Raw genomic sequence first — 25376 nt, forward strand, 5'->3', positions numbered from 1 at the left:
GCTCGTTTTGCGTGTCAAATAATGCCGATTTTAACACACAAAATGAGACATTTACGTTTTTTTTTTTTTTTTTGCGAATTACGAGCTCGATTTGGACCTATAAGAACCAAACCAGCCCTTAAAACCTTAGCCAAACAATTTTCGCATAAAAAAAAATTATGACACACAAATCAATATATTTTATGACATGCAAAACGAGACACTTATGTTGCTTTTTTTTTTGCCAATTTCGAGCTCAATTTGGATCCTTAAAAACTAAAATAGCCCCCCAAAACTTTAACAAAATCATTTTCAACACGCAAAACTGGAAAACAAAATAAAAAGTAGCTAATCCCTAACAGAATTCGTTAAGTGGTACCAAAAGCTATAATTTCATAATTTGAATAGGTACCTAAAATCAAAGTAGGGTCTTTTGATGGTACCTAAAGTCAAAATTTCCTAAAATTTATCCTAATTATAAAATATTTTTAGTGCATCAAAAGTCAAAATAGGTAAGGTTTGAAAATATTCGTCATATATATGCATACTCCCTCTATCCCTAAAAAATTACTAGGTCAAATTCTTAAAATTTTAAACATTAATTCCCATTAATATATATGTTAAAACCTAATCAATTAAAATATTGTTTTATTCGTCATATTGCAAATATGTTATTTTTATAATTTTTACTAACACGAAATTAAAGATATTTATAGTCAAATATTCGTCTTTAAACACATTGAACCTCTTTTTCCTACACGATACATAAACTTCAGAGCATGCACACTTTTTTTACACGTCACTCTCTAGAAGTTATGTCATTGACTCACTGTATTTTGCTAAAAAAAACTTCTTTTATCTAATACTCCGTATACTGTACAAAATATTTTTGAACAAAACAACTAATTAATGAAATCTATTAGACCTCTTAGAAGACATCAGTAAAGAAACATAGAGAAGCTGGTTCCATGAGTCAGGAACACACCAGGGAGGCACCAATGGCTACAATCTTGAGTCATCCCGGGCCATCTTTCAGTCTCCGGTAGCCGGTAAATCGACGGGTGCCCATCCTTTCTGTAATCAGTCATCTTAGTACTTGTCATCTGTTATTGGTTCTGTTTCTCCGTCACATTTTCCTCCTGAATTCCACTGCCCTTTTCTGCACAAAATCATTAACAAAAATTAACCCATTTTACATTAATATTGACAAATTAAGGGGTTAAATTGTTGGATTAATTACCTAAAATGAGAAGCTGAATAACCAGGAAAAAAAAAAAACCTGTGATTTGTTCTTGTTTACAATTTTGTCAACCCATTTTGCCCATGTTTTTAAGGCTTTTGTGTATGCTTCTGTTACATTTAACTCAGGATGCACAATTTCACCCTCCTGAAAGAAATTCTTCCTACAAAAATTCAGTCAACATATTGTTTTAAGTACTAGAAAGCCAAAAATAAGCAAATTCATGAGCTTTTTTCAGATTTTTACGACTCTTTTCGAGTTTTGTTATGAGTGAAAGGATTAAGGGCTCAAACTAATTGCAATCAACCCACAAAAATGAAGAACAAACAAGCACAACAACTAAGAACAACCATGAAGAAATTAAAGCAAGTAAAAAAGGGAGACAATGTTACCGTGGGAAAACCCGAGAATCGGGACAAAAAAAAACCACCCTTTGCACTATGGAGTAGTATTGATGATGAATGAAATCAAGATTACAAGTATGAATGGTATGCCATATAAAAGAGGCTTAGTAAAACTATATATAGTCTAGATATTAAATAACAATTCAAGGGCTAGCAATTAATTAAGCACACGAGTTGAAATCGCACCGTAGAAACAGAGCAGCAGGGTTCGACCGAACCTATGCTAGAAAATGGAAGTGTTGTTGCTACTGCCTCAAAACATTGTTCGATCGGACCCATACATGTTCGGCCGAACTTTTCACAAGTTTGGCCGAACTTCTTGTTCGATCGAACTCACAACCAATAACAGCTTCTAGCTTCTCACCTTATGCCTCCATGCATTGATTCATCTCCACACTAATCCTAACAATGAGTCCAACAATGTCCAGTATTAAAAATGTGGTAATCAGCATCATGGTAAACGGAGGTTGTAGCTTGAATCACATCAAGTCTTAGCAGTTCTCGCCTCGCTTCGAAACCTTTCACACTAAGCAATTTCCATTCTTGTACTAAGAATGGTGATCTGATGAACTCTATGGTACAATCATAATCCTAAAATTCAAAACGAAAACATAACTCAATTATCATAATTTACGTAACTAGAGCATGACGCGCATCATACTCTCGAGTGTAGAATTTAATCGGTTTCAAATTACTACCACGAATTTGAAAGAGTAGAATCCTTCAGTTCTGAACTGTCTTTTGGCAGAAACTTCGAACACTGTCTTCTTATCAACTAAAGACATTCTTAAAGAACATACTAAAGATTCCCACATGTTTCTGTTAAGTGAATCTCCAACAAACACCATTCTTTTTCCTCTCAACATTTCTAACATCTTCCCATTAAACCTATGAAATTCCCAGAATTATTATTAAAAAGTAAAAAATAATTTTTTTTTTAATCAACAATTAAAATTTGAAATGTAGATTTTAATTAAAAAGAAATTAAAAACAGAGTACCTAGGGATGTCACACCCATGAGGCTGCCATTGATGGCGTAAATAACCGAGAACGAAGCGGCCATTGTTGAAGCAATTGAAGGTATGATCAAGAAACGGGCAAGACCCAGGTGAGTAAACCGGGTTAGAATCATCCAAAACCCATTTACCATCAAAAATATCACAAGAAATTCCCTTCTTTATTACAAAATCATCTTCTTTTTTCCTTAAAGAAGTGATTTTCTTAGCAAAGTATGATCCAATTTCGTCTGGGTTCGGAGGAGTCCCGGAACTCGGCTCGTCTTCTATTGCGGTACTGCGAAAGAGAAGGTGGGATGTTGCAGAAGGTACTGTTGAAGAGGTAGTCTCTGTTATGAGTGTTAAAGAGAAATTAAGTAAGATGAAGAGAGAGAAAATGAGAAGAAAAATTGTGAAGATTAATTGGATTCTTCTTCTTTGGAGAATTTGGGTGATTGGTACTTTCTTTATTGCGCCATTTTTGCAGAGAGATTGGAGAGAGAAAGAGGAAGATGATGTATTTGTTGTTACTCTGTTTTTGTGAGTTTGATTTTGATGATCAAATAAATTGGAGGGAAATTATATGAGTAAAATTCGAGTATAACAATATCAATAGGCCACATTTTATAAAGTGTCGTTTATTTTTTTCAATTTATACATCTTTTTCAATGTAGCAAGGCAATCATTGACCTCTTTGCATATTTAGAATGAAAAAAATTAATGGAGAGTTTAAATCAAACTACCCAATGTAAAAAGTAAGTAGTAGATGAAATACTTATTTTTCTTATTAAAAACAAAAATTAAAGTGTGTTATCCCACCAAGATTGTTCAATGTTCATATATAAGTTTATTATGGAGTAATTAGTTTTTGACTTCGAGTTATTTTTAAATACTCCATAGTGGTTCATCATTAAATAATACTCCATCAGTCTCTAAATATGGTTTATAGTTTACGCTTTTTATCAAGACAATTAGAAAAATATGACAGATTACATTTAAGGACTTTTTCCCTTTTAAATTTTAGGTCAATTTCACTTAATATTAAATCCATATTATAGTCAAATTTTGCCGTGTTATTTTCTAGTTTGGTGACCGAAACAAGACCCTTCCACCGCGATTATCCAGCTTTAAAACCTGAGAAAAGAAGGCATTACAAATAGGTAAGCTATGCAACTATTCAAGGCTTATCCCATAGACCCATAGAGTCTGGATGTGCTTGAGGAGCTAGAATCTTTGAAGCCTGAGTGTCAACGTCAAGTAAATGAACTTAAAAAGGCACATACAAAAACACAACAAGAACAAATTGATGGAAGGGAGAAGACCTCAGATGGCATGCCCCTCTGCTAATGCTCCTAGTTTAGAGAACAAGCCGGTATTTTGTGATGAATTGTTCTCATCACATGACTCCTAGTCTCTTAAAGTTGTACATAAACTAACTGTAAAATTTGAAACTACTCTTATTATATTGTCTCTTTTATTTTGTGTTGAATCTCTTAATGTATACTCCCTATATGTTGAACCATTCTGTTTGTGGTATACTAAGTGGTTGAAGCCTTCCATGGGTTATTATTATCACGATGATTGTATCACTATACTTGAATGTATTCATCGGCTTATATGCTTTCTTTTGATTACACTATTGTTTAGGTACTAGTTCACTTGGTTCTAGCTAAGATCGTTACTTTACAGGGGAAAAACGAATAGTGATGAACATACAACCAATTTGATAGCTTATCTCAACATATGCTGTTCCCTAAGACTTGGAAAATCTTAAGAAGTTGGCATTAACGTCCTTTCAACTGAAGGAATGATTGTTTTTTGCCCTATTCTGCACTAGCAGGGTATTTTCATGTAAAAACGTCTTAACTTCTTTTCTACTTCTCGAATTGGCCTTATATTAAGAGTTTATGACCGCTCATTGGAAAGATATTGGGACAAACTACTATCTCCATTCTCGGCTCATATGTTGGAGCATATTAGGAGGAATGGTTGTTTTAGTTTGACCCTTGTGTTATTGCTTCCAAAAAGTTATTTCCTGTTCTCTTTTCCTTTTGCCCTATACTCTTGATTTTGTGAAAATATAGGATAATAGGATGGACTCCTCGGCTACTCGGTTCGTAAGGCCAGGTCCTACATATCCTTCCATTGATTTGCAAAGTTGTAGTAATGGATCATAGACAAGAGGCCGGACAAATAAGGCAAACCTAATGGAAGAGGATCGCCCTAATGAGACATAAAAATGTCTCTGGATAAACGTTTAAATTTGTATTTTCTCGTTATTGACATGATTCAGCTCAATTATCAGAAGTCCACCAAAATTAGACCGAAAAGCCTCAGAACTCAAAATAACCTATACTTATCGAATTAACATTAGGTTGGGCTTGGCAACACTTTTGAAGTCGAGATTTGAAAAGTTTTAGATAGTAAGATGTTTCGTAGTAAAGTTATAGATAAAAGAGTTGGCGTTTTGTCGGACGACCAGGACCCGCACGAGGCACGACCGGACGTTCACACGGAGTACTCTAAACCGTTATTTGGATAATTTTGTCTTCTGGGTATCTTTTTCAATCTCCCATTTCTCAAAGTTTTAGGTCACACCAATCAATGTCAACTGACTCTTCTGCTCAACCCAAATCAATCCACGAATTTGTTGTCATGGTTAGTTTTATTCTTCTTTTAGTTATTCCTTTTATTTGCTACTTACTTGTAATCTTCTTTGTTAAATTCTCAAAATTCCCAAAGTTTGCTATAAATAATTTTATTAAACTTTGATTATTTGTGATGTCATTTTTCTATTTTCAGTTTCATGCTTATTACATTAATATTGGTAATTGTTCGTATGTTTTGAAATTTGATATTCCTGTTTGATGAAAGGTATAGCACTTTTATTTTTGTTTAAATTTTTGAGTAATCTGATGCAAAATTGGGAAAAGGGTAATGTAAAATTGAATTGGGGCTTTGGTGTTGCTGTATCAATCATTAACTATCATTTATGGGCTGAACAATTTTACAAAGGTTGAATTTTGATGGTTTTAGTGTTTAATTTGTGGTAAGGGTTTATTGTTAGCTAAATCTTGTACTCAGTATAAATGATTAAACACCATTTTAATTAACATATTGCTAGTCTAAACCACAGTACAACAGAGGTAGTTAGTTCAAGAATGATTTAAGTTCATTACATTTGCCATTGGGTTTTACTATTCTGGTTTCCTGTTAGGAGTTATGGCTGTTTTCAATTTTTCTTTCGGTGGGGCGGTGTGTGCGAGGAATGGTTGTTACTGAGGATTAAGGAATTAGTTCATGATGAAATGTTCTCATCACATGACTTCTAGTCTTTTAAAGTAGTACATATTGGAGTTGTAATATGAAACTCTATTGTGTCTTTTGTTGTGTACTGAATCTCTTGATGTATATATGTTGAACCATTTTGTTTTGTGGTATAATAAGTGGTTGAAGCCTTCCAGTGGACTTCCATGGGTTATTATCAGTTTATCACGATGATTGTACCGTTATACCTGAATGTATTGATCGGCTTATATGCCTTTTATTTTACACTATTGTCTTGGTATTAGTTCACTTGGTTTCTAGCTGAGATAATTGACAGTGAAGTAAGAAAAGATTTCTTTACAGGTGCAGGGGAAAACTGAAAGCATTCTGATACTCGTAGTTGAATCGCGCATGTTGATATAGAATTTCCTTGCAGAAGATTTGAAATCTGAGTCTAAAGTAAAAAGTAAAAGCAGCAAACTATAACACTACGGTTTTTAATGACTATTAGGATATTTTGTTCGATACTTTGATGTTAATGATAACACTACCAATAATTGACTATAGATTACTCTAAATTATCAGATATCGACAAACTCTCACCATCTTTTTCGCAACCACTACACCATTTTCAATCTTATATCTCCTCCAACCCAACCACTTCATCATTTTTAATCTACTCCTCCTTCCCCCACTCTCTTGCTTCAATTCACACTCGAAAACACCATTACTTGACACTCAAATGGGTGACAACGACAGAAACAATTGCACGCCTTTGCATATAGCAATATATCCATGGTTTGCTTTTGGTCATCTTACTTCTTTCCTCCATTTAGCCAACAAACTTGCACAAAAAAACCATAAAATCTCCTTTTTCCTTCCAAATAAAACACAGTCCAAACTAGCCTCACACAACCACCACCCCAATCTCATCACCTTCATCCCTATCGCTCTTCCGACTGTCTCGGGACTACCTCCCGGGGTGGAGACCACCAACGATGTGTCTCCCTCCACATGGCCTCGCCTCATGGATGCAATGGACATGACTCGAAACACCATCGACTCCCATCTATCCAACCTCAAGCCTGATTTTGTGTTCTATGACTTTGCATTTTGGTTACCTGAGGTAGCTACTAGCTACCAAGCACGGCTCCAAGTCCATTTGTTATTATTCAACCTACTTAGTCAATCTTGCTTATGCTAACCCTCGGTGTAAAAATCAGCCTGCAAGCCACCAGTTTACGGCGGTTGAAATGACACAGCCACCACCCAATTTTCCTTCTACAAATGTCAGGCTACATCCCTCTGAGGCTCAGGCACTGTTACCTTTTAATAAGCTGGAATTCGGAGGAGGGATATCGCTTACCGAAAGAATTACCCTAAGTTGTGATGCAGGAGATGCTATTGCTGCTAAAACTTGTAGGGAGATGGAAGGGACTTACTGTCACTTTTTCCAGCAGATTTTGAACAAGCCTGTCCTTCTGGTAGGACCTGTAGTGCCTGAGCCGCCAGCTTCCGAGCTCGATGATCGTTTCGACTGTTGGCTAAAGGAGTTTGGCTCTGCTACTGTCATATATTGTGCTCTGGGAAGTGAATCCATTCTAGAAAAGGATCAGTTTCAGGAGCTTGTTCTAGGAATGGAGCTCACAGGTACTTTTTTTTTAAAAAATTTTTTTTTAAAAAGTGTCATATACTTTTTTTTTTTTTTCCTTATTTTATTAATGAGAGCATGTTTCACATGTATGCATTGTTGTGGTATTTTCTATATAGCCATTGATTATGATTTATGAATAGTAACTTGTTGGACTCGACTTAGATATTTCAAAGTTAAGGGTTATCAAATTAGTTCTGTTTGCCTAATTTTTCCTTAATTACACTATCTGTTTCTAAAAATCAGTAGTTGTGAATTCAACTTGTACTTTAAAGAACCCTTATTTTTAATGTACCTAGACTAAGTTTTCATAAATTTGACTTATTTGAAGATTGTTTCCCAATTGGGTTCATGACTATGTGGAATAATCAAATTTGGTTTATGTAACTGACCCCACTGATGGGATTAAGGTTTTGATTGATTGGTAGGGTTCATGAGGAGGTGCTGCTGTCGTAGAGGTTAAACCATTGTTAATATATATATATATATATATATATATATATATATATATATATATATATATATATATATATATATATATATATATATATATAGGTTTATCTGACCAATAAATCATAAATTTAGCCGTATAAATTTGCTATATGTTCTCGCAGGTAGACCATTTTTGGCAGCCCTAAAGCCGCCTAAAGGTTTCGAAACAATAGAGTCAGCCTTGCCAGAAGGGTTTGTGGAGAGAACAAAAGGAAGGGGAATCGTGCACGGGGGTTGGGTGCAGCAACAACTGATCCTACAACATCCTTCGGTGGGATGTTTTGTGACACATTGTGGTGCAGGGTCTATATCCGAAGGTATGGTAAGCGAATGCCAATTGGTGTTGATGCCTCAATCAGTGGATCAATTCCTCAATGCAAGATTAATGAGCTTAGAGTTGAAGATTGGGGTGGAAGTTGAGAAACGAGAGAATGATGGCTTCTTCACTAAGGAGGCCATTGAAAAGGCGGTCTCCACGGTTATGGAAGCAGAAAGTCAAGTTGGGAAAGAGTTAAGGGACAACCATGCTAAGTGGAGAGAGTTTCTTTTGAAGGAAGGTCTTGAGGACTCTTACATGAGTAGCTTCATTCAGAGTCTCCAAGAGTTGCTTGAATGAAAATAAAACGTACCATATATAAAAAAAACAATAATGAATACATCTATTTGTAATTCAAATAAAGACAATAATGTAGCTGTGCTTGATTTCACCTAATGAATGGAGGGTGATCAATCGATCAATAAGCTAAATAATAAGGTTTTCGTGTATTACCTTAATTATCAAATTTTAGGTTTGTGTACGTTTTATAAATAAAATTTTAGAGGGAGTACAATTATTACAAATGTATCCTTCATTTATTATGGGTACTGTCATAAAAAGATTCTTGTGAATTGTGATATGGGATTTTAATAATTTTACCATGAGAGAAATAGCATGCTTGTTTTAGTAATGTTTGACGAGTTTTGAAAATTTAAAACATGTATGGCAACAAAAAGAACTAGATTTTACTATTATTTTGGTATTGGTTCAATTGGTGTAGAAAAATAATGATTACTATTCAGGTTCAGGGGAAATCAAGCAGTGAACAACTAATTTAATAGTTTATCTCAACATTTGTTACTCCCCTAGAACTTCGAAAAATTATTTAAGAAGTCTGCGTGAACGAAGCAATGATCATTATTTGCCCTATTTCACAATTTCAAGGTACCTCAATGTAAAATGTCAAAACTTCTTTTATGAGCGCTCGTTGTAATCAAAGATATTGAGAGAAACTATCACTTCCAAATTACCTCCTTCATATGTGAAATATGCTAGGATAAGTGGTCGTTTTAGTTTGATCCCTGTATATCCTTGCATCTGAATACTTTAATATCTTTTGGTTTTCTCTTCCTTTTACCCTATTTGTGGGTTTGTGAAACATGGATCAGAATAATAGGATATAAACCTTTATTATGATGTTGATTTGATGATTTCTATATATCCTTCTAGCTACTTGTGTGGGCAATACTTATGATAAAAAAAGCCTTAGCTTGTGTGGTGTTGTAACTTGTAAGTGGTGGGATCGATTAAAGGTGAGGAATTTTTTGAACCCTAACATTGTGATTTTGTAGAGTGCTCTTGTCTTTTGATGTTGTAACTAGCATATGCCGGTCTAAAAAGGCTTTTTCAAGCCGAACCTCTAAACCAAAAAGATAAAACCCCATACAGTATTTTATTGTAAACCTGGTTTATACAAAAGGGGTTGAAACTATTTTACCACTTGGGTCTTGGGATTTATTCCCCACTCTGTAAATGTCGACATTCCGAGTACTTATGAATAATCTTTACTGAACTCCGTTTTCTGGTCTTCTTTCTTCGCCACTCCAACTTAACCTAACAATCATTTTCTCTCTCCAAATCATCAATTCTCAATTCATCGTATTCATATATGAATTGAATTGAAGTGCGATTAATTAATTACTTTCCTAATTTGATTTTTCAATCCTTAATCACCGGAATTTCATCGGAATTCGATCACATCGCCGATTAATCTCGCCGGAAGTCATGAATCGTCGTCAATTATCGACGCCGTCGAAGCCGATTAATATTAACACGCTTTCAAGAAAGATTGGTGTCGATAATCGGCTTTCTTTGGGGTATTATTATCGAATTGCTGATACTCTTCTCAAACAGGTTAGGTTTCTTTAATTTTTTGTTTAAAATACATTGTTCAAATTCTAAATTTATTGGAGATTATTCAATTTTACAATTCGATTGAGCTAATTTTAGGTTGTTTTAGCATATAGTTCGATTTTGCTTCTGTATTGCCCTAGAATTGCAGGTTTTTATTCATATCATTCTTAAATCTAAATGGTTGTAACATTAGTAAGTTTGAATTAAACTTCGACAAGAGGGGAGCCAAGAGGGTATGTTGCGAATTTGCATTGGTAGAATGTAGGTACTATGATTAAGGATTAGTATTGATTTAGGAAAAGATACCGAATTTAGGCGGGGTTTTGGTAGTTAGATGAATGATTATATAACTACATTTTGAATTTGGTTTCCTGTAGTTATATGTTTTGGAGGGAGATGTTGGAATGGGAGAACTTATTTGGAGCACGGATATAGATTATAGCTTTGGTTGGGTGGTGAATTGCATTAATGTGTGTATATGTGACTGCCTATATCCACATTAAGTTTGTTGGTGGACCGTGAATGTCTAATGAACTATCACTATCACTCGGGTTATGGGAGAGGATGAATAGATGGGAATTTGTTACGGGTGCACTTACATGCTATGGGATATTGTTAACTTCAGACTCTTGACTCTTGGAACATCTGTCAAAGATGGAATGGAATTTGGAATGTAGCTATATGCTCGACTTGTCATACTGATTGTCTAATGTCATTATGCATGGGTCTCGCTAGAGCTGTCTTTCATATGTGGGGTAGAGATTAAAGTGAAACCCCTCTTCCCCCAATTATCCACCCACTCAGTTTTACACTGAGAAGAATGCAGAGGCCGCCATATTTGATTTTTGTAGTTTGCTGTTGAAGATTTATATTAATCGCTTGTACTGATGTCTGAGAATAAAGTAGAATGGAGTTAATTTAAAAATTGAACACTAGTGTGGGGACATGGCATGCATAAAATATATGAAGTATTTCATTCTCTAAAAACATTTAAATCTGAGCAAACTCAGGTTTAGTTGATTGCTAATACTTGCCACATATTAATCTTAAGCCCATTTGTACACATGTTCTACTAAAATTTGCACTGTGGTGCATCTATGTTGGAGTATTGAGTGTATGATGTGGGTACTTAAGATACAATGAAAGTTGTGGTAACATGGATTTGCACATATGCTATAGTTATCCCTATGGTGCAGTGGTGCCCGTGGAGTATGTTGTGCGGCCTGACTGGAATTTTTTATTTTTTTATTGGTCGCTGTTTATAGCACTCATTGTTTTCTTTTCTTGTACCAACTTATTCATGTATAAAGACCTGCTTGTTTAGGTTGCTTGTATAAAGCCCAATTCTCTTGCAGACCTGTTGCTGCTACCAGCAGTATTGAGCTTTATTTGTCTTCTTCAAGTAATGATGTGCTATTTTTGCTTTTTTCAGGCAGATGTGTATCGAGAAGAGAATAATATAGTGGACTTGTATGTTATGTTCGTTAGGTTTTCAAGGTAAGTATTATCATAAATGCCTGTCGGTATCATGGTGCAATATTGAAAAATATATGTAAATCCATAACTCATTCATTGTTTTCTTAGTTTGGTGTCTGAAACAATACCCTTCCATCGGGATTACCAGGCTTTACATTCTAGAGAAAGAGTGCAGTACAGAAAGGTAAGCTGTGTGAGGCTTTCTCCACTTTGTGAGTCTCAAACTCTCAACTGATGTATGTGATTATCCTTGCTGACTAGTGTTATTTTCCTGCTGCTTTTTACTGTAGAAATTGCTGTCAGTTATTAATGAGCTGGAATCATTGAAGCCTGAGTTTCAGCGTCGAGTAAATGAACTAAACAAGGCTTATACAGAAACACAACTAAAACAATTTGATGGCAGAGAGAAGACCACATATGGCTCAGAAACATCTTTGGCACGGCCCACCTCTGCATATGCTCCTAGTTTTGGGAGCAAACAGGTATCTGTTTAATTTATTTCTTATTTAGTATGAGATTAAACCGAATCGTTCTCATCACTTTACTCCTGGTCTTTAGAGTTGTATATATTTGAAACTATATCTTCTCTTTTATTTTAAGCTGAATTTTTTGATGCATGTTGAATCCTTTTGCTTTTGCTAAGTGGTCAGCCTTTCACCAGACTTCCATGTATTTTATTTACTGTCCCTGTATCATTCTACTTGAATGTATTGGTTGGCTTTCATGTTCTCTTAAATTACTGGTTTACTTGGTTTCTATTAAGATCATTGACAAGGGATGAAGTGGGATAAAGAAATAAAAGGTGAATACTTTAATAGAAACGTAAATGCAACTTCCTTAAAGCTAGTCTCTTTAGTTGTGAGGCCCTTAACAGCCATTTGGGCATCAAGATTGTCATGGTTCTGTACTACTGTTTGCCTAAACTTAGTTCTTGTGTTTCATTTGGTGTTTGTTTTTACTTTATTTTAAAGGGCAACATATTTTTTATTCCTTTTTTTTTTTTTCAATTTTATTATCTGTCCTTGCCTCTCAGAGTTGTTAGATTTTATGGTTTGCTTTTAATGCAGCTACAAGCAGATAGCAAAACAACTCAGTCTTCATGGAAACAGAATAATGATTTTCTAGCTGCTTCAACTTCGATGCCTTTTGAGAAAAGTTTCTCTAAGCTGTAAGAATACACATTTTTTTTAAAGTCTGTCCTTTCTGAAATTCAACTAATTGCATTCTTGTTCTTACTCTAACATATTCGCTTTAGTGTGTTGCACAACCAAGTCCACAGTTGAACAATAAGAAACCTCTGCATATAAATGGTATTCCCTCATCCCAAAATTAACTTCCACGTTCATATTAGACTGTCCCCAAAAAAACGTCCACTTTCCTTTTCTATTTAGTCTAGTGTAAGGTCAAGCTCTTTATGTATAATTATTCAAACTTTTGGCACTTGTTGAGATTGTTAAGAAAACACTTTATTAAGTCAAATTTTGATACTCTATTGAAAGATATATAAGTAGCAACCATTCTTGTTGCATCAATAAAGAGAAGTATAGTTTTGAACAAAGATAGCAGTACCATATGGAATATGTTATAGGCATTATCTTAATTTTTTATTCTGCAAGTTTTATTTACTTATATCACATCTTGTGGGTACATCCTTATGATTCACATTTACTACCCGATTTCCCTCATTCTTGATTGTTTGGAAAAAAGGGAACAAATTTTGGTTTCTACATATTAGTGCAAGCAACAGTTGCTGCTGGTTTTTCCTTTATTGCATTATATTATTATTTAACTACTTGTTTATATCCTGTCATTTTTTACTTATAATTTCCTTACTACTTGGTCTATTTGCATTCCCTGTTCTTAAATTGACCTATATCTATCATGACTATAAACAGGTCTCTAGCGGTGCCAGTTCCAAATCAAGAAACGTTGTCGAGGCACTCTTTTTTAGGTCCAAATGGACTTCGACGTCAATGGCAAGGACCTAGTACGGAGATTAAGGTACAATTGCTAGGTTATTTCCCTCGATAAATTTGTTTATATATATATATATATAATTATTTTTCTCATTTGTCTTCTTTTCTGTTTAGGTGTCTTACCCTAGCCATGCTGACTTAACTCCAGCTGAAAATTTATGGTTAGATCTTTGGCAACTTTGTTGTTCAAATTTATGTTTGCTTAAAAAAGTAAAAAGATTAATTGTGCCTCTTAGGTCAGATGATTATTGAAACTTAAGAGGTGTCATCTTTTCCTTGACCCAAAATATTTGCTGCTTCTAACTATTTCTAGCTCATGTGGTGGACAGCCTCATTCAAGATACACAAAATGAAGCTCATGTTCAGAAGGATGATAGTTTAGGACAAGATATGGAAGCAGTCCTCTCTTTAGACAGTGGTAGCTGGTCACCCTGTGAAGAGGACTTGTCTGTGGGGATTATAAGGCAGCCAGTTCCTCCCCCTGTACTCGCTCAAGTTCATCCAGATTACCATCCTATCTCTCCATCAAGAGTGGCTGATCCAAGACCTGGACCAGCTAAGCCTTCTGAGAATGGGACACAGAATCCTAATTCATATCAACATCTGCATATTGTAGGTTTCAATTAAATTTTTTGGAGATTATTTTTAGGTTCTGTTGTGATTCTTTCTGTTTCAGGACTTCATTTTATTTATTTATTGCAGCCTGTGAGAATGATGGAAGATTTCTTGAGGCTAGCACAACAAAATACGACAAAAAATCTTGAAACATGTGGAGTTCTAGCTGGTTCCCTAGTATGTTTTTCTCAATTTCTTCATGTGTTCCTTTTGCTGGAGACTATATATCTTTAATGTTTATCTCAAGTGCTTCAACTTTCTTCTGGATGCAGAAAAACCGAGTGTTTCACATTACTACCTTAATTGTTCCGAAGCAAGAGTCAACTTCTGATTCAGTAAGTTTTTGCTTGCCTTTTGCACTAGACCCTTGGTGTTTGGATTAGTTTGTTTTCATTGTTGTGTTTAACTATATGTTTGATCTGAGAATTATAATGAACCTGGTGAACAGATATAACATATACTGTAGATGATAGGATCTGATAAGTGTGGCCTCCAATCATGCAGCATTCTCTTATGTTTGTGAGTTCAGCATGATGGCCAACAGAAAGGATACCTTGGATTGGAAGTACGTGTTAATAATAGCATATAAATGGAGGAGATGACATCTATTTTTTATGTGCCTATTTAATACAAAGTACTTCCATTTATATGCTATAAAAAATAGATGGAGTATATAAATGGAAGTATTAAATATAATATAAATGGAGTATTAAATTGTGATCAGACTTCGTTTGACATATTGACGTGCCCCAGATTGAAAATTCAGCTTAACTGCAATACTTGTTGACATAATACCTATGTTTTCATATTTCTGCAGATTGAGATCTTTAATATGTGTAGACTGTAGAGTTTTGGACTAATCTAAGAACATTTTCAAGAAATTTATTGGCCTTTTTGTGTGTGTGTTTATCAACCGTACGTGTGCTTGCTTTCCCCGTGTGCCTTTTTTTTTTTGGTGCATATGCTTACAGATAGGCAAGTATATGCTGTATATCATTACAAGGATACCTCATAACATTACACAGTAGATTAAAAGGAATGGCGGGATACTTAAGTAAGAAATATAATCTTACTCTTTTAACTTTATTTGAACTCCGATAAAAGATGTGGATTAATCTCTATTTATGGCTCGGCTTCAGCTATAGTGCTATACAGAATAATTCATTAGAGTGTCAGATGATATGGTAATTATTCCTAGAGATTGCTCGGTCTACTTTGATGTTGTATCACTAATACTACTTATGGTGAGCTGAACAAATTTGTATTTACCTTTTACAGTGCCAGACACTGAATGAGGAAGAAATATTTGAGGTTCAGGACAAAGCATCACTATTTCCTCTTGGATGGATTCATGTGAGTTTCTAAAATCTTGATAATTATGGTTTTTACTTGATGCATTTGCCTTTTTCTCCCCGTCAATCTTATTGTATCATCTGCTTGTCTAGTTGGCTATGAGCTAAGGTGTTAGCACTATGCTTTGCATGAGTGTTGGATTTCCTGCAACTTGAATATGCAATTTACCTTCAAATATGCTATTTTTTTTTTTAAATTAAGCTATAGTAACAGCCTCCACTGATATTCTAGTACTAATACTCTTATTATCTTCATACTGACAGACACACCCGACACAGACATGTTTTATGTCCTCAGTTGACCTGCATACTCATTACTCGTATCAGGTAAAAGAAATGGCTTCTTGAGTTGAGGGGTTTTTTTTTTTTAAAAATCAAATTGTGCTACAAACTTATAGACTCTACATGCCTTGATGTATCATTCTACTGCTGTATAAGCAAATTTTAAAAAGGGGTTAAATAAGGTAAGCGATTAAATGGTTTGTTTAACACCAATTAGAGGGACGAATTTGGGTTTTAGGGTACTAATTTTATATATCTGCAATATGTTTATCTTCTCTAATCACTTTATCAAACTTTGTGCCAAGGAGCTATATAGGTCAAATATTAAAAACAAAGTAGTTCTTTTTTCAGGATTGTATTTGAGATGCCATTGTTACATTTGATAGAGGTGCTTTTTCTGCTTTGCTAATGTCAATACCTTGCTCAACTAATCATTTTTTAACTTGCTTGTCAGATTATGTTGCCGGAAGCAGTTGCTATTGTGATGGCACCTACAGATTCATCCAGGTATATTCCGTCTTAATTTGCATAACTGTTGCTGAATGCGAAACTGGCCCGAAAATCATGGACCCAAAAAAAAGGCTTAAGAAAACAGAGAAACTTATCATGATAAAACAATCCTTTAGCTCATTTTGAAATGAAGATATAAATAATGTTTTGTTTTGTATTATCTGTAACCTGTTGGCCTTGCAGTGCTGTAATATTGCTCTGTTCTGGGCTTGTAACTCTCATGAACATTACTCCCTCCTTCTGGAAGTTATTGCCCTTATGACGATTCATGTTAGCCGACCCCTAATCATTTTGGGACTAAGGCTTTGTTGTTGTCCCAATTACTGTGATCCTTTCAATGCCCTCCCCTTCTACTCTCCAGCGCTACATTTTAGTAGGGGAGTTTTTTAAATCTAATTGTTATGCATTTATGATTTAGGAAATGGGAAATTATCTCTAAATAGTGTACTTGATTATTTTTTTCCTGATGGAGGGAATACTTTATAGTCACTCACCTGGATTTTTGGTGCAATTTGTGACATAATTAGAGGACATGGCTGGGATAATAGACTGTAGTCATGGTATATGCAGATGAAAATAGAAAGGGTGGAGATGCAAAAATGTTGTGTGAAGACATTCAGCCCTTGATCTTATTGTAGTTGAGATTGGAATATTGGACACCAATGTTGTCTCATGAAACAGTGAGAAGTTAGTGATATATTTTCGTATTGCCTGTTCATACCTCAGACAAGTATAAATTTATTATGAATGTGTTTTTATCTTTCCTTTTCCTTTCATAGTCATCTAGGGACAAATAAAAGACACTAGAAAAAGAAACATTACTTCAAAGATTGCTGCTTAACATTCTTGGGCAAGGGAACTTGAGTTTAATATAAAATACTGTTTAACATCAAGAAATGCAGATGTGAAGTTTTTTGGACAACTTAGAGTAAAGGGTATATTCACTAGATATACCATCCTTGATGGTTGGTTGACATTTTGTAAAGGCTATATACAGAGTGCTTTTTTATAATTTATGAAAAACTTCCATTGTTCTGGAACTGCATGGTTCTGTGTGTCTGTTAGAGAAGTTCGAAAGATCTATGTTATCATGGATTCTTTGTGGAGTCAATACACTGCATTTAGGATTTGAAACCTTGGTCCAGCTTGTTTATTTTGTCTTTATCAGAGGTCCAAGGTATTTTGTATGATGTAACTTATATCTTCTTTTAGTTTGCATGCCCACTCATAAAGAGGCTACTTTTAGAGAGCATTCAGTGACAATTAAAGAGCATAAAATTTTAATTGTTGACGAAGACTTGATCTTTAACTGTTTTTTTTCCTGTAAAGTGAATCTATGATGGTATTCTACATTTAAGCTCTATTCTTTTCAACTGAATGGGGGCCTTAGTAACATTTCAGCTGAGCATATCCTGCGTACTGACTTGACTTTTTTGTGTAATTGCAGTCCGCATGGTATATTTCACTTGTCTGATCCTGGTGGTGTTTCTGTGATCCGGAATTGTGATCAGCGTGGATTTCATCCTCATGAGGAACCATCAGATGGTAGCCCACTATATGAACACTGCTCACACGTTTATTTGAACCCAAAGCTGAGGTTTGATTTTATCGATCTTCGATAAATGTCTTGTGTCCTACAAAGTTCTTTTGTATTTAGAAAATTAATTTTCAGATCAAAACAAAAAACATTATCATTTGTACAGCTATAATTGGTCATATCTGTAAATGTTTTTGTTATTGGGGAAATATCTGGTGAATTTGTTTCATCTGCTGCTGTGTTTTGATAAACCATACCTGACTTCACGATACCTTGATAAAATACTCGAAAGTTTGCTGTTTTGTGTTTTAATCTCTATCAAATCTTCAGCACATAACATAAGTAATTGTTACTTCTACTTTTGCTCCTTGTATAATAATTTAATTTTTCTGTGTCTATTCTCAGTCTAATCATGCTTCCCTTAAGAGATCTTTGGATCGATTCTTATCACTTACCCTTATGGCACTCTAAACACCAAAAAAATCACAATGCATTTTTGAATCGAGAATTAAAAAAAATATATATATATTGACCAAGTTTTTATACTTCTTCCAGTTTGCAAAAACCATCATTAATCAGGGATGAAACCACTAAATAGGTGGTATTACAAAAGAATTGTACTTGATTATAAATTACAAATACACGCCAAATTATTATTGTAAAGATAAGGCATCAGAAATTATCTCCTCAACCAAAGAATCTAAGATCTGGTCTTCAATGTCTACTCCAACCATAAATTCATCGACTTCAAAATCTAGCCATCTCCCATATTTACTGCTCATATCTTTGTCGACGAGCTCATCCACCATACTATTTCCCAGGTTTCTCCAACCCTGGATCTCCTTGTACACTTCTTCAGCCAGTCTTTCCTTTCTTTTCAATGTTGCAATGCCTTTTTTCCACATTTCAAACCCACCACCCAAGAAGCGCTGACACTTCAAATCTAAACATTCACTAACACAATCGAACAACATTTTCCTCTCTAGTTTAAACTCATCTTTGCCACCTCCTCGTCGTCTTTCCATCTGATCAAACAGGTGTGGATTAACTATTTCACGTGTTCGACCAGCCACATAATCCTTAAACATCAACTCCACATTGCAGAGTATGTCTTTTACATATCCTAGTTCCCATGCTGTTGATTTCATGGAGTACTTTTCTGTAGTAATTTGAGAAGATGTTGATGAAGCTGAATCTGATACGTCTGCATCAGCTTCCCTAGCTTGTGACTTTTGTAAAGAATTCAGACCAATTTCTTGCTGTGCCTGAACTGATGAACATTGTTGTTTGCTCTCTGAAAATAACCATGAAATGCTCAGTAATAATACACTAAGATTACAAGTATAGATTACAAACTAAGATTACAAGTACAAATTGTAAACTTAGATTACAAGACTCATTTGGTTTGAGACACTCCAATATATTAAAAGCATATAAAAGTATAGATATACTTTTCCCACTTGTTAGTCTAAATCTAGCAAACTGACCACCTCACCACCCGGATTACCTGTCTTGATCTGAAAATTTGAGTGATTACTCATCACCCTGGGCCAAACTAAGCAATTTGGTACCTCTCTACTTGCTACTTTTCAGCCCATATTCTCTAGATAAAGCTTTGTAATTCAAGTTTCATATTAAGTCATTACTGTTTTTAAAATAATATAAGAGTAGAACATGCATGTATTGGAAGTGGTGAATGATTTTGATATTGTTCTAACCTTCCGTGATGCTACTTGCCATGCTTTCTGAAGAACAACAACTTTCTGTCAAAATAGAAGGTTCAAGAATGGAAACAGGACTAGGTGAGTGACAATCATTCCATTTTTTAGCTTCAACTTTGTCGCGGCTGTATTTTTCCATTGCTTCCCCTGCCTGATGGAAAAAAAAGCTTATCTTGTCAATAGAATAGAGCTGAAATCAGTACGCCATTGCTTCCTAACTTTGTATGGCATAATGATTTAAGAGGAAGGACAAATAAACTAGAGGGAGATTTTGAATGCAAAAAAGTTGGTCTCTGTAAAATTAATGGGAACAAAATATGCATGAAATTCTGTACCTGAAAACTGAATTTCCTTGTGAACTGCTCAGCTTCATCATAGTCAAACAATCCAGGATAGATATGGCTATCCGTATCTAGTGGCTCTTGTTGAGACATTTTTTCTCGGGCCTTCCCTGTGGCACTCTCTGCACTGCCAGGTACCACTGTTGATTCTGCAGCTGTACCCGTTTTGACAATGGTGCTATGGGAATTCTCAAAGTTTGATGTTAGTTCTTTTAGTTTCTGCTCTAGCAATTTACTCAAAGCATCACCCTTTATCCCATTTAATCCAGGAGAAGATAACCTTGTCAAATCCGAGTTGGACAGCATTTTGCTTCCATCATCAAAGCAAATGTTGCTGCCTTTTTCAACCAACTGTCTAGAAGGCTCTGAACCAAGCTGTGATCGGGTGATAGGAGTAGTGAATGTAAATGAAACAACATCCATTCCTTTCCTTCGGCTTTCTTCTATCCAATTAAATTGCTTATCAGCCATTACACTAGATTGGCTTGGTTTTTCAGGAACTTGGTTCTTATTGTATTGCAGATTCCCGTCTATTGACCTTTTCTTTCTAGGAACATTTCTCACTCCAGCATAAGGAACTCCCTTATCAATGTCCCTCGCATGCAAGCTAGATTTCCTTGAACTTGTTCTTGAGGTCCCAGCTTCTCGAGCTAAACTTTTTTGTCGGCCATGAGAAGTATCCTCGAAATATGGCTTTTTACCAGTAGTAGTAGTAACAGAAGCCTTAGGAGCAGAAGATCTCTCCCTATGTGGAGGGCAGTTCTGTTTTTGGTTATTTTGTCTTAGCACAGAAGAAGCACTTTGGTTCAAAGATTTCCTATTTGAGAACTTTGGACCACTTGCTTGGTTCCTTGATGACTGACTTGACTTGCTATCATCCTGTTCTTCTGAATCTCCCAAACTTCTACTGTTTGAAGTCAAGCCTTCCCTTTTCTGTACGTTAACCTTTGCTTGTATGGCAAGCGAAATTGACTTTCCCTTTTTCTTTACAGCAGCAGAACTATCCTCTCTACTCGGGGATGCCCTAAATGATGACATCTCATTTAGACCATTCCAACTCCTATTCATAGGCTGTCCTTTTAGATACTTGGCAGCATTGGATTCAACTTGCCTTTGCGTTAATACAGGAGCCCTGGACGGTTTCTGCGCTGCTTCCAGTTTCTCTCTTATTTCTCGAACTTTGAATGGAACCGAGGATGATCCAACTGAAGAAATTTTAGCTCGGGGAGTTGCTGATGGGCCAGGCTCAATTATTTTTGCAGCAGCTTCCATAATGTGAGCTGCATCTTGGGACGGGACAAAAATAGGGCTCTTGATTGGCGATAAAAGCTTATGATGAGTGATTGGGATTGTTTTGGCCGACTTTGGAGGCAAAGTATCAGTTTGAAACTTCTCAAATGGTCTGTTAGGCAACTTCATAGATCTAGTTTCAAAGTCATTATTCCTAGTTGTAGGCTCCATTTTGTCAAATAGGTGGCTTGAATGCATAATTTGATGATCATGATAAAAGTCGAGATTTCTTCCTCTAAATGGAGCCTCTCCTAGAGAGATAGAGTCAAAGAAGGGGGAAGGATATGACTCCATTGCTATTGACATTGGTAAGGAATCCAATCCCATGAGCCTGGCCACTACCCCAGGAGCTTTTGATCCATAACCGTCGTCATCTGTGACAGATGATGCGCAGCTATAATCACTTCCTCCTCTGGCACTAAATCCTGCACCAAATGCACCATACTCCTCTTCTTCTTCCTGATATGTAATAATTAATCAATTCATCTTAAATCAATATAATGGCAATTAATCTCAGCAGATATCAGTCATTGTATAAATTCTCACCACACGCTTTCTTGTCATAGGAAAACTCTCCTCGCCTTTCTTCCCTTGCTTCGAGTATTCTGTCCAAAACAAACAAAAGAAAATGAATGATCTGCAGTTCGCATTAAAGAATCACAACACAAACACATATATGAATGTCGTTGTAATGTACCTGGTGAATCAGATCTGCTCGAAAACAACTTCTTTCGAGACTTGGCATTCCAGTCAAACAGTTGAAAGAAGCCGCCAACATAACGTCCACTCTTCGACCCATGCTTGTCACCACCCATTTTAGCTATTTACTAACTCAAAACACTTCTTGACATTTAAAGATCCAAGCCCAGTTATAAAAACTTCAACAATCAGTGATAGGTGGATGAATCTTCAACCTAATCATATGCAGAACGATAGATATTCCAAACTGCTCAACACAATTCAAGTAATGAGATAAATTGCACTAAAACATAGGTAGTATCATCCATAAATTATCCATAATAAAACCCTAGTTATAAACTAAGATATCATCAAGCTCAAAACAATTTCATTCAAAACTATATTTTCTACTCTAACAGCTCCCTTAGTTCAGATTATGAACTCAGTGCACTTGTATGGCTAAGATATAGGTAATATAATCCATAAGTACATCAATTTAAACACCCCAGTATCTTCTACTAAGATAGCATCGAGCTCGAAACGATTTCACTTGGAGCAGTATCTTCTACTCTAATATAGCTCCAAGCTCCCTAGTTTAGATTATGAACTTGATGCACATTGACTAAGAGCAGTCACGAATAACTTCAGAATTACTCAATCATCCCTAGTAAAGCACATTATAAGAATCTATATTCCAGTTAATTTACCTGTCACTGAACTTTATACTATAATAATATATGCTCAAATTTGATGATGATGCCCTTTCAACACTCGGATCCGCACCCCTATCCGATACTGATACTAAAATCCAAGTATTATAACTAACACCCTTTGATTAATACCATTATTAGTACAAACCCTCAAAAATTAAATACACTGATGAATAACTGGCATGCAGATTTGAACATAATTTGATCTTCATCTTAACAGCCACTTTCTGCAAATTATCTACTTCAAATGACATTCACAAATACAAATTGGAAGTAAAATCAATTTCCAATTTACAATTGAACAATCTCAGCAGTGTTTAACAGTGTTAAAACGGTAATTTAACCATTAATCATGCAAATTTGCCTTCAAAAAGTAATCACAATCATATCAATCAGCTAATCAAAATCCAAATCAATTAACATCATTAACCTCATTCTACCACCTAATTAAAAAACTAAAAGCTTTAATAAAGCTAAATAATCTCATAATCAAGCAAAACCCATCTCACATTATCAATTTACCACCAAAATTCATTAATCACAGTACCAAACAGTACAAAAGACAGAAACTTGATTGCAAAACCAAACATTCCATGACCAAAATCAGTGATTTAAGAAACAATTAATTCAAACCCAATTTAAAACTACAATAAAAAAAAGTACAAAATTGATTAAAACTTACAAATGAGGAATTTCTTAGAAGAATTTCTCCAACGTCTCTAAAAAAAGCTTCTTTCTTTCTCTCTCCTATATAAATGTTTGACAACGTCTATATTTTTCTGGGGTTTTGTGAAACAGAGGAGAATGAATAGTTTGTAAAGCAATAAATTAAAGGGGTGCGCAGTTGTTGGAAATACCAGAAATTTTAGAGAGAAAAATTTGTGATTTTTAGTGAGAGAGTGAAGCATGTTTCAAGCATTAAATGGGGGGCAAAGCATTGATTAAATTGGAAGAAGAAAAAAAAAGTTGGGACTTTTAAAAAAATAAAAAAATTGAAAAACAAAAAAACAATTCCAAAAATTTTGTAACGTCTCTTTGCTTAGATTGAGATTTCAAATTACAAATAAAAAAAAAAAACAGAAAGAGGGACAAAAAGTATACTTTTTCTTATACAAGGGTGATAAAATTACAAGGGGTAGGATTTTAATGGGGAGTGACAGACAAGTAATATGATGACACGTGGATTAAAGAAAAGTCAAAACAATTTTGGAAAATGGGTGAAACAAAAAGGGGTAAAAATATTTGGGATTTGGATTTTGTTAAGGGTGAAAATGGGCCCATGTTTTTGCCTTGGTGCGTCTTAGATTCGAACATAATGGACCAAATCTAGTGAGAGAAGTTTATTTTCCCATAATTTATTTTTGAAGGAATTATATTTTTATTGGATTTGAATTTTTTTTTTGTTACGTTAACATGGGGGGTCGAGTTATGAATGTTTATGTATAAAATTAATATGTGAATTTGAATTTAAATAACATCTTACAATAAAAAATTATCAAAAAAAGAAAACATCTTACAATAAAATGAAAAAATATGTTCAAAAAATACATCTTATAAAATGATGCAACGGGAACTTTCTTTTATATTCAACCAAATTAAATAAATGAGAAATTAATGCAATGTAGTAGTTTAAATTCAAAATAACATCTTACAATAAAATGCAAAAGGGTTTTAAATAGCATAATTTTGATTTCTTAAAAAATTTATGCACCTCATAATATGGTGAACATTTTCTTAGATTGAAATGAAAAGAAAAGTAAACTAAAAATCTGTTGTCAATTTGTGTATGCAAATTTTGGTGTGCCAATATGATACTTGTAATTTTGTAATTGTATTAGAAATTTGTTAGTTTAAAACCCATTATTCATCTTGTGAATAACAATTTATTAATAACTTTGCATCATATAGATATTTATTTGACTTGCAATAGTCCAGCTTAGAACTCTTGTAAAAAAAATTTTAAAAAAAAATAAAAAAATTAAAGTGAACCTTTCACCATGAATTAAGTACGCCTACATTGGGCTAAACTCAATCTAATCTAAGTAGTTGATTCAATGGGCTTGGTGAGCTTGGTTTAAGGGTGATGGGCAAAGGTTTAAGGGTGACATGAATTATATATTTTAACTTCAAATATATTTAGCATATATTCTCTAATTATTGTATATATGCTAAATATATTCTAAAAATTAGAAATGAGCAAATAGCTATAATTAGTCTATGTAAGGAGTCGTATGTTTTGAACTATTGGCTATTGAACTTATCATAGTAACTCGTTTGCACAAGCACACAACTTCACAAGTGACAACGTAACTATATAACTATACTTTGACCAATATTAATAAGGTGGTCTAAATTGAATTTAAGGTGATTTGAAATCGAGTCAGGAACAATTTGGGTTGAATTTAGGTCAGGTCAATAACAAAGTCGTGTTGATTTCGGGTCGGGTTTGTTACAGATCGAGTTGAATTTCGAGTCGGATTAGTAATAGGTCTGGTAAAATTCAGGTCAGGTTAGTAACAGGTCGAGTTAAATTCAGGTCGGTTTAGTAACAGGTCAAGTTAATTCAGATCGTGTTAGTAACAAGTCGGGTTGAATTCGGGGCGGGTTAGTAACCGGTCGGGTTAAATTTGGGTTTTGACGGGTTAAAACGGGTTTGGGTCAATCTCGGTTCAGGTCGGGTTCGGTTCAGG

At 34.8% G+C, this 25376-nt stretch overlaps 2 protein-coding genes and 2 pseudogenes across 3 annotated transcripts; 2 read left to right on the top strand and 2 right to left on the bottom strand.

The window, feature by feature from the left end:
- Nucleotides 1-805: 805 nt before the first annotated feature.
- On the bottom strand, nucleotides 806-3191 carry LOC110697377 (annotated as a pseudogene).
- A 1721-nt stretch (nucleotides 3192-4912) lies between these two features.
- Nucleotides 4913-8886, top strand: LOC110697221 (annotated as a pseudogene).
- An 889-nt stretch (nucleotides 8887-9775) lies between these two features.
- On the top strand, nucleotides 9776-18304 carry LOC110697223 (AMSH-like ubiquitin thioesterase 3). The gene is made up of 14 exons (XM_021874577.1): nucleotides 9776-10198; nucleotides 11631-11695; nucleotides 11783-11858; nucleotides 11965-12156; nucleotides 12742-12842; nucleotides 13570-13675; nucleotides 13765-13811; nucleotides 13980-14262; nucleotides 14353-14442; nucleotides 14538-14600; nucleotides 15544-15618; nucleotides 15882-15944; nucleotides 16354-16406; nucleotides 17857-18304. The coding sequence occupies exons 1-14, from the start codon at nucleotides 10070-10072 to the stop codon at nucleotides 18029-18031; spliced, it is 1518 nt and encodes a 505-aa protein (XP_021730269.1). The 5' UTR covers nucleotides 9776-10069; the 3' UTR covers nucleotides 18032-18304.
- A 120-nt stretch (nucleotides 18305-18424) lies between these two features.
- LOC110697222 lies at nucleotides 18425-24258 on the bottom strand. 2 transcript variants are annotated; one of them, XM_021874576.1, is made up of 6 exons: nucleotides 23369-24258; nucleotides 21996-22212; nucleotides 21845-21903; nucleotides 20003-21757; nucleotides 19665-19818; nucleotides 18425-19240 (listed from the first exon to the last, which is right to left on the bottom strand). In XM_021874576.1, exons 2-6 carry the CDS (start codon nucleotides 22111-22113, stop codon nucleotides 18600-18602), a joined length of 2727 nt encoding a protein of 908 aa, XP_021730268.1. In that variant the 5' UTR covers nucleotides 22114-22212; nucleotides 23369-24258; the 3' UTR covers nucleotides 18425-18599. The 2 variants fall into 2 exon arrangements, with proteins under 2 accessions (XP_021730268.1, XP_021730267.1); XM_021874575.1 differs by having other exon boundaries at nucleotides 21996-22244.
- Nucleotides 24259-25376: the final 1118 nt, after the last annotated feature.

This window comes from Chenopodium quinoa, unplaced genomic scaffold (genome assembly GCF_001683475.1).
Source record: "Chenopodium quinoa cultivar QQ74 unplaced genomic scaffold, ASM168347v1, whole genome shotgun sequence".
NCBI classification, from domain to species: Eukaryota; Viridiplantae; Streptophyta; class Magnoliopsida; order Caryophyllales; family Amaranthaceae; genus Chenopodium; species Chenopodium quinoa.